Here is a 17,183-nt window from a genome sequence, read left to right on the forward strand (position 1 = left end):
GTATTACCCAGTTATTTCAATTACCACAGGAAACGCTCATTTCTTCTTTACAAAATATTTTAATATTTACATGACGAAAAGGAATAGTTGAAGAACAAGGAAGAGATGAAAGCATGTCAGTGAAAGGTCTACATCAACATTACCTTCAGACACGGTTGCATCACTGTCATCTTAATCCCATGTTTTTCAGTCTTTCACATTAGTCACATGCTATAAAAAAAATATACTGGTCCTGGGACATGTCAAAAAATTTGTTAAAAACCCCCCCAAAACAATCCTCTTAAAAATTAAAACATGGTGCTTTCTCTAGGAAAGAAACCAATAATTGAAAGAAAAAGTAACATTACAGCTACAAATAAAGAAAAGATTTGTCACAGGTTTTCTTTGGAACAAAAGGGAAAAAAGTTAATTATTTCAAAACCTTCTGCATGACATACGCAACTTTTTGTAGTTGTACAAACTACAAAAAGTTGTACCAACAGCTCATGTTTAGCTTGAGCCGTTGATTTACAACTAGCCAGTGCCTACGACAGTCGCATGGGTATGCAACGCTAACCTGATACCGCACAAGATATGCGGCGCCTAGTTTAAAACTGCAAAATAAAGCAAGATTAAAAAAGGAAAAACAGGCATTAAATCACTCTTCTTATGCAAAATACTGCTTGATCAAAGATCATAAGATTATAAATACATATTAAAATATGTACACAGCAAAACAAGAAGGAAAAAAACAAACAAAACGCGACCTCTATGAAAATAACCTCATAAAGCCATAATATTACTTATCTCACTGAAATCAGCCTCACAGGCTTAGTGCAGATAGAGAAACGGGGCTCAGCTTGTGAGACATGATATTTTTTGTTGTTGTTGTTTTTTTAAATTTACCTCGACAGTTACGGTTTAGTGCTTTCCCACCACACAAGCCCACGCGCTCAGACCAATACAAGTTCTCGTTTTTCTCCCACAAAAACACAGATGCCTCATTCTGCAACCAATCAGAGCAGCCCGCCACTCCAGCCCACTAAGCTCTCCGCTAATCGGGAAAAAAAGAAAGAAAGAAAAGTGGGGCGAGTGGGGATACGCCAGTAAACGCAGGGCAAAAACCTCTTTCATACTTCTCACCCTTTCCAGTTTCCATTAGGACACGACAGCTCCTCTTTGTGGGCAAACTGTGGCACTGCAACACCTTCTCACCAAGGGATTCTTTTTTTTTTTTTTTTGACAAGAGGAAAATCATTTTTTTAAATAATCCGCAGCAACAAGAGTGCGAACTCGACAAGTGTTTTGTTGTTTGACTGGGGTGATGGGAGGGACAACGCATGAAGAAAATCCAGTTTGATATGAATCTGTACAGATAGCTGCTCACCAAAGAGAGACTGTATGGTTTTGTCTTCTGTCTGTGTGACTTTATATGTTACAGATGTTTATATATATATATATATGTACACAACGTCCATGCGTGTCACTCAGCACCCCCCCCCCCTCTAGCTGTTGGTGACAGTGGTGCCGCTGCCCAGTTTTATGATCATTTGCTGGCAGTCGTGGAGGGTCCTCTTGTCTCCCAGCTTCTCCAGGGTGCGGGCAGCGTCGGCCAGCATGCCCACCCTTTGGCCCGGAGCTGAAAGAAAGGACGGAGGAAGGTAGCGGCACGCCAGCATCACAGCCTCCGCCTGCTCCCGCTGGCCAGGCCGCATCTCACACTCCTCTGCACACACACAACACACAAAAACAAAAACAGTTAGTTACTGTGGCATTTCGGGTGATCTTTTTGATGTCGTTAACCAGCAACAGCCAAACAGAGTTTAATCACTGATCTGATTTATAACGAAAACTGAAATGGCCTGCCCTTCTCCAAAAAGCCTCCCACCATCACTTATAAACACAATGAAAAATCACCAGCATGTCCCAGCTTCTCTGTCTGCCACAAAACAAGCTAAAAGAATGGTAAATAAAGCAAACACTAAAAAAAAAACTAAAGTAATTGAGTCTAACAATCCATAGATTGCTTTTAGTGTAAAATATATTAAAATATATTGGATTTCACCTGTTTATCCATTTATCAAGTATTCTAAAGAACCTTAGAAAATAATGTAAAGAAATTGTTTTCTAGCAATTCAGGAGGATCTCCGAATGTCTCAAACAGATATATACTTAGTTTAATAAAAAATAAGTCAAGAAAAAGCATCACATCCACAGAATGTAGAAGCTGCACTTATTAAATGCCCTTTTTTGACTAGACTTAATAAAGAAATACATTTTCAAAGCAGACGGATTAGATAAGGACTGAGTGACATAAATATTCAGAGCTTTCTCTGTTACTTCACCAAATTAAAAATATCAACAGGAGTTATTAAAACAGAATCACCAGTGCAGACTGAATGAAATATCAAATCCACAGTAATATTGTACACACACACGCACACACACACACCTGTCTTGGCTCCGGGTGTTGCTCTGCGCCGCAGTGAGCGATCCAGAAGCTGATGTGTGCGGGTGGGACTGGCCCCCGCCATCAGCCTGGCCGTAGCTTCATGGAGAAACAACTGGAAAGGGATGGAGTGCAAAGAGAGAGAGGTGAGAGAAGAGGAGGAGGAGGAGGGACGACAGCGAGTGATGATGACTCACACATAACGCTCGGCTCTACCTCTGAGAGACTTTGAAGTCTTGTGAACAATGCTGCTAAACGCTTGCCTCAGGGTGTGTGTGTGTGTATGTGTGTGCGTGCATGTGTGTGCTGCAACACCTCCCAACCTCACAGAGAACTATATATACCCTGCACTGCCTGCAAATACGTGCACTGGATTATATTTGTATCCATTTCCAATGTGCTGCTCTGTGCCTTTATTAAGTGAAGAAATTCTATTCTTTTTAATTCACTCATTCACGATACATATGCAGCAGATTTGTGTTTTACACTTTCATTAAAGAGCATCTTAAGATTCATCTTAACATGTTTTGGTTTGGATAGCATGCTGCACTCAGATCCAGTGTCTTTGTATGCAACTACTGAAATAGTTTTCAGTTGAGACAAACTTCAGATTTACGAGGGCCCAGATTTGCTGGGCAAGGTTTTACATACTCTTCGCATCGCAGGTCTGAAACTCTGTGCCAATTTGCGTAGCGAGCTGAGGTCTTGCTGAAAGCCCACGAGCTCTGGTGGAGAGGCCTGCTGAATGCCCGCAGGACCGCTGGTCCCCGCTGAGCCTTGTCCCGTGGGAGTGGCCCCATGTTGCTGCAGACGCCAGACATTTGTCCTCATAACCAGCAGCAGATCGCACAACAGCAACTGGACAACCTAGCGAGAAATAATTAGCTTTAGTGCTCAAATATTCTCAACTTAAAAACAAAAATGAAAAGAAAAGGGAGAAAAAAAGCCCCAGTCTCCACTGACCTCAGAACTGGATACTGAAGTATGATGAATATGTCATGTTTTGAAAAACACCAAGAATTAGACTAAAAAAATGTTTGCATGTTTGTCATACAACACCGCTTCCAGTTTATAAAAATAAGTAATATCCATCACATTTTGCTCAGGACGTTAATCTACAAATAGTTTCAGCTGCTATTATTAAAACAGTCACTTTCGTTATGTTATGCATCTCTAATCGACGCTAAAGGACATTTTCCACCTCTCCTACGCGAGTGTGTGTTCTGCTGTGAGTGGCCCAGCTCTGTGTTGCACTGCAGGTACATTGCACTCAGCTGAGACACACATGCAATGCAACTACAATGCACTGCAGCTCTGGCCATGCACATACACCGCTGTGAGCTACCTATCCACCAGCATCACCATCTGCTGAGTGCCAGAGGGTAGGACACTGCAGCATCGCAGAGTGGAGATGCTGCGAGGGATTCGCTGTCTGGTGAAGTGTGTCGCTTTGTACTGTGACAAAGGTGCACGTGTCTGTGTGCATGCATCGTTTAATCACTTTATAACTATGTAACTATTCCCGACACTTTAAGTATTCTTGTGCATTTTTTTTCCCTCGTGCAGATGTTGCCACCTTAATGAAATGTCCCTCCTAGGTGTAATAAACATCACTTACGTGCACAAATCTGGAAGAGATTGTGCCTTTCTTTGTGCGTACCTTGTCTAAACTGGAGCTATGACAGTGTGGTCCCAGGTTGAGGCTGTCTCGGAGCAGGGCGCTGGCCTTGTCACTGTAGCTCAGACTCAATTGGCAGTTTTCTGGCTTGGACAGCAGAGCTCGCACTGCCCTGAATGTGTTCAGACAGGCTTTGGGCAGAAGACTCCTGATAGAAAGAGAGTGGTGGGCGGGCAACAGACAAAGGACACAGGTTAAAGTGGTGTAAGTGTTAGAGGGTGGGTGGGTGTGTGTCCTTAGCCTGGCATTTGCAGGGCAAAGTTCCAAATTCACATCTTTATACGTCTAACTTACTCTGCGTTCTGCAGACTGCGGGGCAGGTGCTCAACAGTCGGATACAGTCTCTCTGCTGCGGCATCATCTCCTTGGAGCCAGTTGATGATCACCACAGTGATTGAGGACCACCACTTAGAATGAGGGTCACAGCCTGGATATTAGAGGAAAAACAGTCAAAGCTGAGACACCCTCAGACAGAAACAAACATGCAGATATTTAAATCCCAGAGTGTCCACTTTCACATTTAGCATGCATGGCGGTGCACCCGTGCAGACAGCTGCTGTCTGCATTTTGACCTCTGAATCAATCTGTTTCTACCCTGGAGGATTTTGACGACTCCCTCACAAGGAAAAAGTACTCCATTTAACACAGGGCAACACACACAGACTTCTAAAACATGTAGCGAGTAACCTGAGGCTCTGCCAAGAAAAGTCTCCTATTAAAATCCCTGCACAGTCTCTCATCCCTCCCGCTCCCTCCTTCCTCTCAAGGTGATCACCAATTTGACAGTGCTGAAGATAGATGAAGCAATCTAGCGAATGCCTCCCTTTCACCTAGCCCTCTCTCGCTCAGATCAGTGATCAGTAAGGACAAAGGAAAGCGGTGGGAGGATGGAAGTCAAAGGGAAATCAAGCTACTTGATCTCTGTAGTGTAAAAATGAACTTTGTCACACAGCTTCTTATTCTGCACGCGCAGTAAGGCTAATGCAATTATTGCAAAAAAGATAAGTAGCAGTGAAGTAAGGAGTACGCATCTAGACAGTGTAACTGCTTGATGTATTTAAGCAACAGAAACATTTAGAGGCAAGTTCTGATTTTTCTAAAAGCAAATTTTAACCAGATTAAAAACTCAGTACCATTAGTGATCGCTAATGTTTTTAGCGCTGAAGATACACTGTGAAAGATTACTTTTCAATACAAATGAGACCGCAAACAGAAACGACAGTTTCCATAGCCATACCTGTGACAGTTGCCATGTTGGACCCAATAGCAAAGGACTGGGAGGTGGCACCAGCCGCATCTGAAGCATTAATCAACAGCTGGAGATATTCCAGGGCATCGGCATACTCGCTGAGGACACACACGCACGCACACACAATGGATGGTTATTTTGCCCCACAAATCGTTAAAATAAAACATACCTACAAAAGGTTTTTTTTTTTTAAATGCCAAATTTAATTCTGCGTTTATTATCCTCATTCCTTTCTTTGTATGTTGGCGACTCTATGAGAAGTAAACCGTAACTTGTTGCCAAGAAAAGCAAACGAACCAAAAGTTACAAGAATCGATTATATGAAAGCGCGTCTTGATTTCTCACCCGTCTCCCGGACTTGTATTTTTCTCTCCGCGAGGCTGGGCCACACAGTACAGAGCCTTTTCCAGGAGGTGTTCTCTAAACGCCTGAGTCACCTGAGCCAGAGGATCCACTGCAAGGGAAACCAATAACAAATATAAACATCAGAATGTGCCTGCATATTGTAGGCAAGAGGATTCCAAATTAGGTATTGTAAAAACACAGTTATACACTGAGTGCAAACTTTTGCTTTCACTGACCAGTGTTGCCAGCTTGGCTGTAGATGCTTTCTTTAGGGGTGCTGCGAATAGCCCAGTCCCCATCCACGAAGAAGCGGTGACCTAGTGGGTGACAAAGCCACTGCATGGCTGGGGGGACACTGCCGCTGGAAGATAGGCAAGCTTGACGAGCACTGCTCAGGAACACACGCTGTCAAAAGAAGGAAAAAAAAAAACGGTTTTGGTTCGGTGTAGTTTAAAATATTACACGTTAGGACAGATCGCAGGATCTTTAATCACCTCAGTGAATGTTTATTAACCATGAAAGATAAATTAAACAAAATGTCAACTCAAAACTGGTTGTTGTTACATCACGTGAGCACAAAAGAAACAGAGTCGGGGTAAAAACACTGCTTATAAATGACTGAGCAAGACGCGTATGCTTGTGCAAACAACAGGGACTCACAGAGGTGAAATGCAGAACCCTCGGCAAACTGGCTTTGACTCGTAGAGCCGCAGAAACATAGATCTCAGCCAGCGAGGCCACAGGCAGGCATGAGCCAGAACACTCTGCAAGGTTCACTGCACTTAAAGACATGTGCACTGCTGAGAGGTGGCTGCCATTCAGTTTACCTGCAGGCACAGATCGAAGACAAGAAAACAATTTTTTTTTTTAAATATTCACAAAAATTATTTAAACTGGAATTTATCTTTAGACAGAATCTTTTTGCACAGCAAAGACTGCAATGCTTTTTAAACCTTACTTCAAATGTTGCTGAGTCGCTTTGAAATGAATGACAATTCACCTCCTAATGTCCAGCGTGTCACACTGATCTGATCTAAAAACAGGACTCTTATGGTGACCAACCTGTCATGTGAAGCTGGTGCAAGCGGTGGTAAACCAGGGCGGCATCACGGCTGCTTTTGCAGGCATCCTCCTGCAGGGGGCGATCAGATCGCAGCCCTCCTGCCCTGGCAGCTAGCCAGCGGCCAACCCATAGACGCTGGAGGCAGAATCTTAGCAAAGACCAGAGCGCTGCGCAGGCCAAGTCCAACTGGGAGGTGGGTAAGGGGCGACCGAGAGCCTTCAGACAAGTCCACAGGTTGTGACTGGCTTGAGCAAAATCTCCCTGTGAAGTGTAAAAGATAAATAGTGAGAGAAAACAGACAAAGAGCCACTTTATAGATTCTGTGAGAGTTCAGAAGGATTTCTGATTTAAATATGGTCAAATTCCTCCTTGTGGATCAGTACACTTTGTCAATTGGGCACACGTTTAAAAAAAGAAAAAGAAAAAAAGAAGCATACTCTTGCCAGGTCCAGGTCAGCCTGTTTGCGATGCCTCCAGAACAAGACGGATGATCCAGAATGTGGTCTGGTTACAGGTTCTCCATACACCAACAGCCGTATTAGAACTCCTGATACCAGAATACCGTTCAGTAGCCACACCAGTATAGTCGGGAGCATCCAATCCATCCAGCCCCATGAGTCAGCTATAAACAACACAGAGTCATTTAACTGCAAAGAAAATCTATTTATTGAGAGCTAATTATGTGAAATTTGAATCACTGCCATCTGTCTCCCTCCCAGCATTTTCCCCACTCTGTACCTGCGACATCCACACCCAGGACGGTCCTGCCCGCGTGATGGGTGTTTACAGCTTCAGTATTTCCAGATGAGCTGCTACCCGATGAACAGAACAGAGCAGCCAAAGGGTTGAGGGAGAGGAAGAGAAAGGTAAAGGCGCACAACGCCATACGGGAACGGTCCAACATGCCAACGGCACTGCCACCTGCTGTCGACTGGTCCGGCGTGCCTATATTTGGCTGACACACGAGAGAATCCAGAAGGACACATTTGTGATTATTCAGTTTATTAATTCAGGCAGCAACATCAATCTGACAAAAAGTATGAGTAATTACATTTTTGAGGTGTTATAGTGGTTGATTAATAGTTGAGCGCTGTACACAAGCTGTCAAGCATCATGGGTGTTCATGGAGAATTTTTTCGCAGCCAAAAGAATCACGTTTGTATTTTTTTTTGTGTCTATTAAGACTGACAGTTGCAGTGTGGTCAAGGTTTCTGTTGGCAACAGTTTCCTAGATTGTTCATGGGAGCGCCTGTGAAGGAAGTTTAGCAAGGTTTTCTTTGAGGTGCTTTAAGCCGTCACCATGGCACCCACCAAACTCCAATTCACAAAAATCAGCTGATGCCAAATTTTATCACCAGAGCACATTTGGGTTAAAGGAAGTTCGTGTTCGTGTGACGTCACTCCTGCCGTGACGTCACTCCGGCAAGCACACACGCAAGGCAATGGCGGTGTGACGAGCCAAAAACAGACTCAGGCGAGCTCACACTTTCAGAGCTCGGCACAGACAATGTTCTCTCCCACGTTTGTAGTGCAAAATGCAAAGCTGGAAACGGAAATGCATCTAATCTGAGGAAACACCTGGTCAAACACAAAACACAGCTCGAAGAATGCACCAGATCTGATAGCCCGAAAGCCAAATTCACAATCACTGCAGCTTAATTTAGCACATCTGTCACCAGTGTACAAGAGTGTGAACCAATGGATGATGACGATGATGAAAAATCTTCGTCAGGTAATTAATTAGTAAGTCGGACACGTTGCGCGCAAAAAAACCAGGACTTTTTTCACTGTGTTGTTTGAAATTTTAACTCACGTGCTGTTTACGGCAAACATGCACGTCATGTGAGATTGTATATCCAAAGCATTGGTAGATAATCGCAACTAATTATAGCTTAGAATTAATATTAAATGTGTTATAATAACAATAATAATGATAATAATGGATTGCATTTATATAGCGCTTTTCAGGGCCCTTAAAGCGCTTTACAATACCACTATTCATTCACTCTCACATTCACACACTGGTGGAGGCAGCTACAGGCAGACTGACAGAAGCGAGGCTGCCATGTCGCGCCATCGGCCCCTCTGGCCAACACCAGTAGGCGGTAGGTGAAGTGTCTTGCCCAAGGACACAACGACCGAGACTGTCCGAACCCGGTGTTCACTGCCAGACAGCGACCAAAGCATTAAATAACAAAATGTTTCAAGTGAGAAGTTTGGACTTATTTTTGTAAGAGAAATCTTGGATTTATTATGTCACAATGAGTAAAATACCGAAAAACAGTACCAAAGCACAGGTACAGGTATCTGTATCTATTCAAATGTGAAAGGTAACCAAGGCTTGTTGTTCCAATAAACAAAAGAAATCCCATACAGATGGCACCATATGCATAAAGGAATAAACAAAGCACAGCAAAAACAGGTTTTAACTAGTTTCAGTTAGCCATATCTCATTTTCTATTTTGAGAATATGCAAATCATTAAAGCAGTCTATGCAAAAAAAAACTGTTGGGGATTCATCACAGTGTGAAGAACTGTGTGGACAAATACTTCCAACAATTTAATGTATCTTAATTTTCATTCCCAACCCATCAATTCACCGCATGGGCTCAAATGAGTCCACTAACCAGTGCTGTGCTGGTGTCCCTGCCTCCATAAAAAAACCTATTCTAAACATTTATTCACAGCTGCTGCCCATCTTATAAAAGGCACCATTAACACTAACATATGCTACTATCAAGACAATGTCTTTTTTTTTTTTTTTAATGAAGGGCTTGGCCACTTTGCCAGCACACTACCAAATTGCATGCATCCATCTGCAGAGAGTCTGGCAGCTAAACTGACCTGCCTGCATTCTGACAGGGCTGTCACCCACAGAGGCGTCCGTTGTTGTGTTTTTCCTTTCACAATGTGCCAAATGTTCAGACTGCTGAGCAGCTGAAATCCTATATCAAGCAAGCACAGAAAAAGATTGTGCTTTCAGAACTACAGCAACTGGTCTCCACGGTTCCCTCGCGCCTGCTTAAAGGTGACGCAAACCAGCGGGAAACATGCCGGTGTATCTACATTTGTCTTTAAACGCTTTGCTTTTGCTGGCCTCGAATTCAAAATAAGAAAGAAAACTTTCAAAATTTGAAATGTTTTCTTCGCATCATTTTCATGTCAATGCAGGATTTGAATGATTTGCAAATTCAGATTTTTTCAAATAGATATTTTACAGAGTCCGAACTTTCATTCAAACGCAAACCTAATGGGAACAAACCATCTGTCCTTGCATCTCTATCCCGAACCCTCATCTCAAATGTTTAGTTTAAATGAGCTCTGCATACCTTTGTGTCCTCTCCCATTGGACTGTCAGGTTCTGAGTCACTGCCACAGTGAGAGAAGGAAGTTGGGGAACCCACGTCAGAGGCTGGCGGGGTGGGGAGCTCGCTCTTCACATCAGCCTGTCCATCCACCTCCATGGCAACCAGGTCCTTAAGAGACTCTGTAGAAAAGGGGTTTTAAAAAAAAAAAGATGATGAAGGGAGTAGTTAGAGGATCAATCAAGGGTACAAAAGAAAAGAAAACCCTACAATACACTTCATTTCATTTTATATTTTTCTTTTCAGGATTTAAAAAAAAAAAAATCAGCAGTCATTGTTGTTAAAGGTTACTGGAATGATTGACTTTCAAGAAATTGAAATAAAATCCCAAGAGGCTGTTGACGAATAAAGAAAAGAGAGCATTTTAAGCACATACTGTTTTTCTGGGCTGCCATTTTAAGAGCCATGTTCTCTTGTTTGAGCTTCTGGTTAGTCTGCTGCAGGTAACGGATGTAGTCGATGGCTTTCCTCAGTACTGCAGATTTATTGAGCTAGAAATGAAAGAAAAAGACCAACCGAATTATTAGACCTCTGCTGTTCATGAAAAAGACAACTGGACAAAAAAAAGAAAAAAAAGAATATGGCATAAAAAGCGTGGGATGCTTGTAAATACGTGCTTCTTACTTTAGCATCAGTGCCAGCCACCAAGTCTTTCAGCTCCATGATTTTGTCATTGATGGAGGAGCGGTACCGCTTCTCAATAGCGTTGTGGGCCGTGCGCTTCTCCCCTTTGTGTGGCTGGCCAGCCGGCTTACCACTGATAGCGATGCGGTTGATGGGAAGCTTTTCAGCATCCACCATGACAGGCACTGTAGTCAGGAAAGTACCCCCACCCATGAATGCCTGAGAAAACAGGATGATGTAAGTGCCAGGGTTAACAGCGTGGGTGTAAACTCGACAGCGGTGCGCTGTGTGACTTCAGTATTAGGTTTGAGTTCATATTGTGCATCTACCTGCAGCGAAGTGCTCTGTGCTGGGGTGGTGGTGGCCAGGGACGTGGGAGAAGCTACTGTAGTGACCATGCAGGGGTCAGGCTTCAAAGTGGTCAGCAGTAGACTCTCGGCCTTGATGAACTGGGGCTGAAGCAACACCTGAGGACAGATAGATGCACCGAAAATTCATTTACGTAAACGAGGACTGCAGTGCATTTGTTTTTAAGTCCATCCAGGCTCGCTCAGAGAACACCTTCACACACTTACAGGTACTTGCTGTACGTGGGCTGCGACAGTTTGAATCGGAGGGCTTGTTGACGTGGTCAGGAGAGGAGATGCAGTTGTCAGCCCTTGGAGCTGAGCCTGAATGGCCACTGGCTGAATGCTCGGTGGTGAGGATGACAAACTGGTGGCAGGAGTGCTCACACTGCTGGGACTGCCAGCTAGAAAAAAAAAAACAACACATTGATGCCAAAAAGACTTAAATCACACAGGTAAAATTTGAAGTAAAATCCGAGCAATTCCGACTTGAAAGTAACATTTTTATATGTTAAGTATTTGATGGTTTGTGTTAAAATTTCCGTGATCATTTAACGGTGTAGTAGCACACTACCCATTTCAACATTTAAGCTTTCAAAAGAACCGCCAGCTTTAAAAGTAAAAAACACCTGAACTCTTAATTTCATCAAAACTGCATTAGTTTTAAGACTTTGTAGGCAAAAGGTGAACTATGGACTCATTATAAATGCGATACTCTCCAAATGATATGGCCGCTACTTTCGCTTATCTCCACCAAGCTTTAAGAGATATGGATAAAGATATGCACATGCAGTGGACTGTCTACTGTGTACCCACCAATGTTCCACGTCTTGTCCACACACATAAATTTCATTTCACTCGCAGACTCTTACGCAGCTGAGCAAAGTCTATGAGATTACGACATTAATTAGAAATCATCCGAGGTTAAATGACCTAGTGTCCTGATAAATGCGATGCACGTGAACAGCAAACTTGCAGGGCACTGGGCATCAGCTGCTAGATTCCATGGTTAACACAAATGTGCTTTATGTGAGCCACTAAAAACATCCTCAGCATTTAACAGAAATATAAATAAACACTTGGAGTTTTTTTCCTTCACAGATGACAATTTGTCATTCTCCCCCTTTTTTCCTTTAGAGAAAAATAACGCTGGTAAATGAGGTTATGTATCTCTATGAGATTCCATTTGTTTGTATTTGAAAAGTCGGTAAAACAGCAGTGCATGTATTGTTGAAAAGAAGTCTAACGACTGAAAGGTTAGCATCACATATTTTAATCAAATCACAATTGACAAAAATGAGATATTAACATTTTCCTTAATAACCCATTTTTCCCCCCTCACTGAATACCTGACACAAGAGGTTTGTCATTTTCACTGCGCAAAAAAAGGTTCAAAAACCTTAAACTTTAACTGTAAATTACAGAACAAAATAAACTGGTTAAGCCAGGTTAATGAAAGTTGTAAAAAGCTAAAGACAGCAGGAAGCTTGCTGGTCAACGATGCAGACAGAATTGGATTAGAACGATCCAACATCAGACATGCAAAGTCAAGGAACTTGTCTCTATGTGAAGAAACACACTACAATAACATCACAGTTTTATTTTCATCCTTTCCCTTAAAGGTTTTATTTTTAAAGCACAGTTTGATACCCCCTACCATCTAACTCGCACATAATCTATGACTCAATCATCACCATCAGAGAGGGCTTACCTGTGTAGCTGTTTGGGCTGCTGTAGTTGGTCCGGGCCTGAGGCTGTGTCTGTGTCTGTGGTGGAGTCTGGGGTGCAGGAGAGGTGAAGAGTGCCTGAGGCGTTGAGCTGAATGCTGGGTTTGGTCCTGGGGAGCCATTAGGTGAAGCTGCCTGGGAAGGAGCAGACGGGCTGAGAACTGGTTGGGGTTGCTCCACTTGGGTCTGTCTGATGCTTTGAGCTTGTTGTGGGGAGGACGGCTGCTGCCTCTGGGTGGAGCTGGGTACCTGGGCCAGGGGAGACTGCTGGAAGGTGGGAGGCTGGAAGGCTTTGTCTGGGGTGGACGAGCTACGAGTAATAGGAGGGCCCAGCAGTGCATCCAGATGGGGGTTACTGCTTAGGATGGAAGATGAAGATGGAGGTGTGGTAGTGGTGGTTGGGGGGGAAGCTGAGGTGATGGTCTGAGTCAAACCATGAATCTCTTGTATGGGAGGAGCCGTGGTGTATGGAGGGGCATCAAAGAGTCCTCCAAACTCCATGTCCTGGTTGCTGATGAGCTGGAGCATGTCTAAACAGGAAGACAAATCACAGCCACTGTGAACGTTATTGTTCAAGTAGAAAATTTATAGCAATTTGCCAGCTTTAAACAATTAAATATGGACCAAGATCAAATCTATAGGAACTGTAAATTTCTCGAGAAAACTTGTTTAGAGATTGAATTACCGTACTATCCATTTCAGTAGCAAACTGCACTTTAATTACCAATTAATCAACCCACATGTACTGTGACTGTTTATGATCAAACATCACTGGCAACAATTTCAGTCATGCTAAAGAAAATAAAAACGCAAGTTATCATATATCTAAGTATTATTATTAATATATAATTGCAGGGTAGAGTGGGAAAGCATAAAAATGGATAAGGCCAATGTGATGCTCAAATAGAAAGGAGCATCACCTTGAAGCGTGTTTTGGTATTGGGTTAAAAAAATAAAATAAAATAAAAAAATAAAGCTAAATGGCAACAAACAAAGTTGCATTAAAAAGAAGGTTTTAAAGGGGCTTTATGCAGCCCTGTAAAAAAAGTTTAGTTCAGACCTTTGCAGGCATTCGTTCATGCACAGCTCTTTTAAAGTCTCCCCGCGGCATTTTCTTAACGCGTTGATGTCTGGACCTCAACTGGGTCACTGCAAGACCTTGACTGTTTCCTTTTTCAGCCACTATCTTGTACATTTGCTGCTGTGCTTGGGAGCATTGTCCTGTTGCATGACACAATTTCGGCCAAGCATCGGACAGATGGCCTCACACTTAACTCTAGAATACTTTGAAATACAGAGGAGTTCATGTCAACTCAATCAATGCAGGTTGTTCCAAACACAACCCCCAAGTCATCACCATTCCATCGCTATGCTTAACAGTTGATATTAGGTGTTTATACAGATATGCTGTGTGATGTTGTGCATTATGAATTATTGCTCTAAAACTGTTCTGGTTTGTTTAGCTGCAACTTTGCTCCTGCATGTGCTTTTTAAACTTCAACTTTACTGTCATTAATGTTAACATTTAATATGCTGTAGATTATGTAGCTCATGTGTTTTTTTGAGGTTTCTCTGACCGTGAGGTGAATTTGGGACTTCCACAAACCCATGTACTGCGAACCAGAAAAACTTCTGCTTTTATAGAGTCCATTCTTTTCACATGACTGTAAATGTAGTACATCACATGTACTTATGACTACAGCAGTTTAAAATTGCTAAAAACTAAATTTTGTTTTGTTTCATCACATTTTCCATTAACACTCAAAGAATTACTAGAAAACTACTTTAAAATATCCAAGCAGGAGATGGGGTGTCTTACGCAGTTTTAAAAAAACACACTTTACAAGAAAGACTGCCTCTTGTTGCGTTAGAAAACACAGCAAGAAATACCAGGTACAGGTATACAGTACATTTCACACTTTAAGTTTATCAAGCCATTCATCATGTGCGTGCAGCTGTAGGTCCAAGAATCCAAGTGGTATATTATTAATGAGTTATTAATCTTAATTTGTGCTCGTGCACATATGGACTTGTAGGTTTTCATTAGCATGATCTAAAAGATATAAAACATTTTAATATGTATCTTTTCCAGAAGATTTGCTAATTACAAAGATTTAAAACTGACAAAAAAAAACTTTACATGGAAAAAAGTGGAAGCAGTGTGCTCTTGAAAGACATAAGACACTGAAATAATTTTCACAGCATTTTTTACAAGGACAGTTGACCGCGTTTAATTTCTCTGTTAAGTGATTCTGAGTTCATGTTGTGACTGCAGTATAAAAAAAGAAAAAAACGAGCAGCCTGGATTTGTGAAGCAGTGTTGTGTATGAGGTGATCGCTCTTGGCCAATCAGAGCGCATCTCGGAGACTTGCTATGCCGATCAGCCCAAGACAGGAAAAGAGAGGGAGAGCTGCCTGTGGCAATGAGTGTGAGGTTACCATCGAGCAGTGTCACAGAGGGTTACTGTCGGTCAAAGTCAGAGAGATGGAGAGCACGGCCGCAGGATATGAACACTGTTTACGCAGTGCGTGTTATCTTATTTACACGTCGCCCCCTATCACAAAACACATACTGGCCAATTTAAGAAGACTGACAGAAAACTCCAAATCTTAACAATACTCGAAATACTCTTGTGATTTCGATTGAAGGCTTAAATTGTTGCACGAATTTTATATATGAATCATACTATATATGCTGTTTGTTTTTTGCAAAAACGGGCACGTGGATAGCACTATATTCGCAAGAAAACAAATAAAGTCGTCCACAGAGCATATGGCTAGATTAGTTTTCAACCGATTAATTTGGCATACATAAATACATAAATATTTGTCAAATCGGTCAAGTGAGGCTCTGTGAACCCAAAAAGAGAGGAATGAACGACAGTAACCCCGGTCTATGGAGCACGCTGGGGGCGGGGCGCACACGAAGCTAGCTGTACGTTAGTGTCACATATTCGCCTCATGAAATGCGCTTCTATTTTTCTATTGAACAGTAAGACACACAGACGACTTCTGATATTGCAAGAATCATCGTTATAAATTACTAACAAAACATCCCAAATATCACTTCCGGCTAGCCTCCATATACTTGCTCACTGATAGTTAGCATGTAGCTAACAGTGGATGATGAAAGCTAGCTCTCAGCTTTTAAAAGCTTTTATTTAAAAGATGTCTTTGTATCGAATGTCGTTGTAAGTGATGTTGTTAGTGTGATTATTACATGCAGAACACTTAAAGAATTGATACGAAAAGGAATGATAACACGTACGGTGTTACCGGTTTTAGCAACTGTTTTAAGCCAGCAGCAACCATTATATTTTCTTACCATCAATGTCGCTTAGGAGGGCCGTGTCAATATCACTGGGGTCGTTAAGCGACAGTGTTGGATCCAGATTATCCAACGAATGATCGTCAAAAGACAGGCTGTTCATCTTTACTGTCGTGTCTGGGCTTTCCAGTGTAGACTTGACTGACTGTCGGCGAAATCGGAAACTTCTGAGTCCTTACATTTGACAAAAGGACCAAGATCCCCGTCCTTTCGTCACATGCGCAACGCGAGCTGCAACTTTTCTTATTTTTGTAACTTTTGTGTCAACTAACTGCTCACAACTAGCCCCATCATCATCCTGGGAAACTTGTCAAACCAAGCCAAACACCGACGCTCATTCACTACTAACGTGCTTACAGCGGTAGCCAGAGAAACCCATCCAACCGATGATGATTGACAGTTGCCCCAGCCAATCACCCTCCTTTGAACTAGATTCCCACGTCCCTGTTTCTCAGACTTGTTTTGATTGTTTGAGTAAATGAGTCAGGGCATGTGGAGTATACGGCCACGATCTAGCACAATTTATACACAAAAATCATATAATGTACAAAAAACAACAAATAATTACAATAATCGAAGAAGTGATGCCGTGGCTAGAAAATATTTATATGGTTACATTTGATGGGTATGTAAAAAAAGCTAACTACAGCATAAACGAGTTAAGTTATGATCCCAGAGCAGCTTAATACAGTTCTGAATATCTTTTATAATATTGATTATAAATAAATATATTTTTTTCTCTTTGTATACAGCATGGACATGTTTATTGTGGGCTTGCCACCAATAGCCAATTATAATCGTGTGGGGCGTGCGCTTAGCGACAGCCAAGCTTGTTTGACTCGAATTAGCGACTCCTCCTGTAGAACCAGTAAAACCGTCCAATGAGAAGCTCAGAATCAGAGTGGGGTGATCTGACGTTGCATCTTTGGGTCTAGCGATTACATCATGTGTTTCGCTCCTGGAATGATGGAAGCAGGAACAGCAGGAGGAAAATAAACTGCACAACTACATGTAGCCAGAAGGGAAAAA

General features: G+C 42.3%; 1 protein-coding gene across 1 annotated transcript; it reads right to left on the reverse strand.

Moving 5' to 3' along the window:
- Positions 1-43: 43 nt before the first annotated feature.
- Positions 44-16,533, reverse strand: srebf1 (sterol regulatory element binding transcription factor 1). Its single transcript, XM_005734603.1, has 19 exons — positions 16,152-16,533; positions 12,811-13,356; positions 11,328-11,503; positions 11,082-11,219; positions 10,753-10,971; positions 10,505-10,619; positions 10,093-10,250; positions 7,502-7,718; positions 7,201-7,385; positions 6,763-7,024; positions 6,361-6,527; positions 5,937-6,105; positions 5,701-5,809; positions 5,344-5,453; positions 4,401-4,533; positions 4,089-4,254; positions 3,080-3,295; positions 2,432-2,543; positions 44-1,705 (listed from the first exon to the last, which is right to left on the reverse strand). Exons 1-19 carry the CDS (start codon positions 16,255-16,257, stop codon positions 1,485-1,487), a joined length of 3,525 nt encoding a protein of 1,174 aa, XP_005734660.1. The 5' UTR covers positions 16,258-16,533; the 3' UTR covers positions 44-1,484.
- Positions 16,534-17,183: the final 650 nt, after the last annotated feature.

This window comes from Pundamilia nyererei, unplaced genomic scaffold (genome assembly GCF_000239375.1).
Source record: "Pundamilia nyererei isolate P.nyererei 1_Seehausen unplaced genomic scaffold, PunNye1.0 scaffold00059, whole genome shotgun sequence".
Taxonomy (NCBI): domain Eukaryota; kingdom Metazoa; phylum Chordata; class Actinopteri; order Cichliformes; family Cichlidae; genus Pundamilia; species Pundamilia nyererei.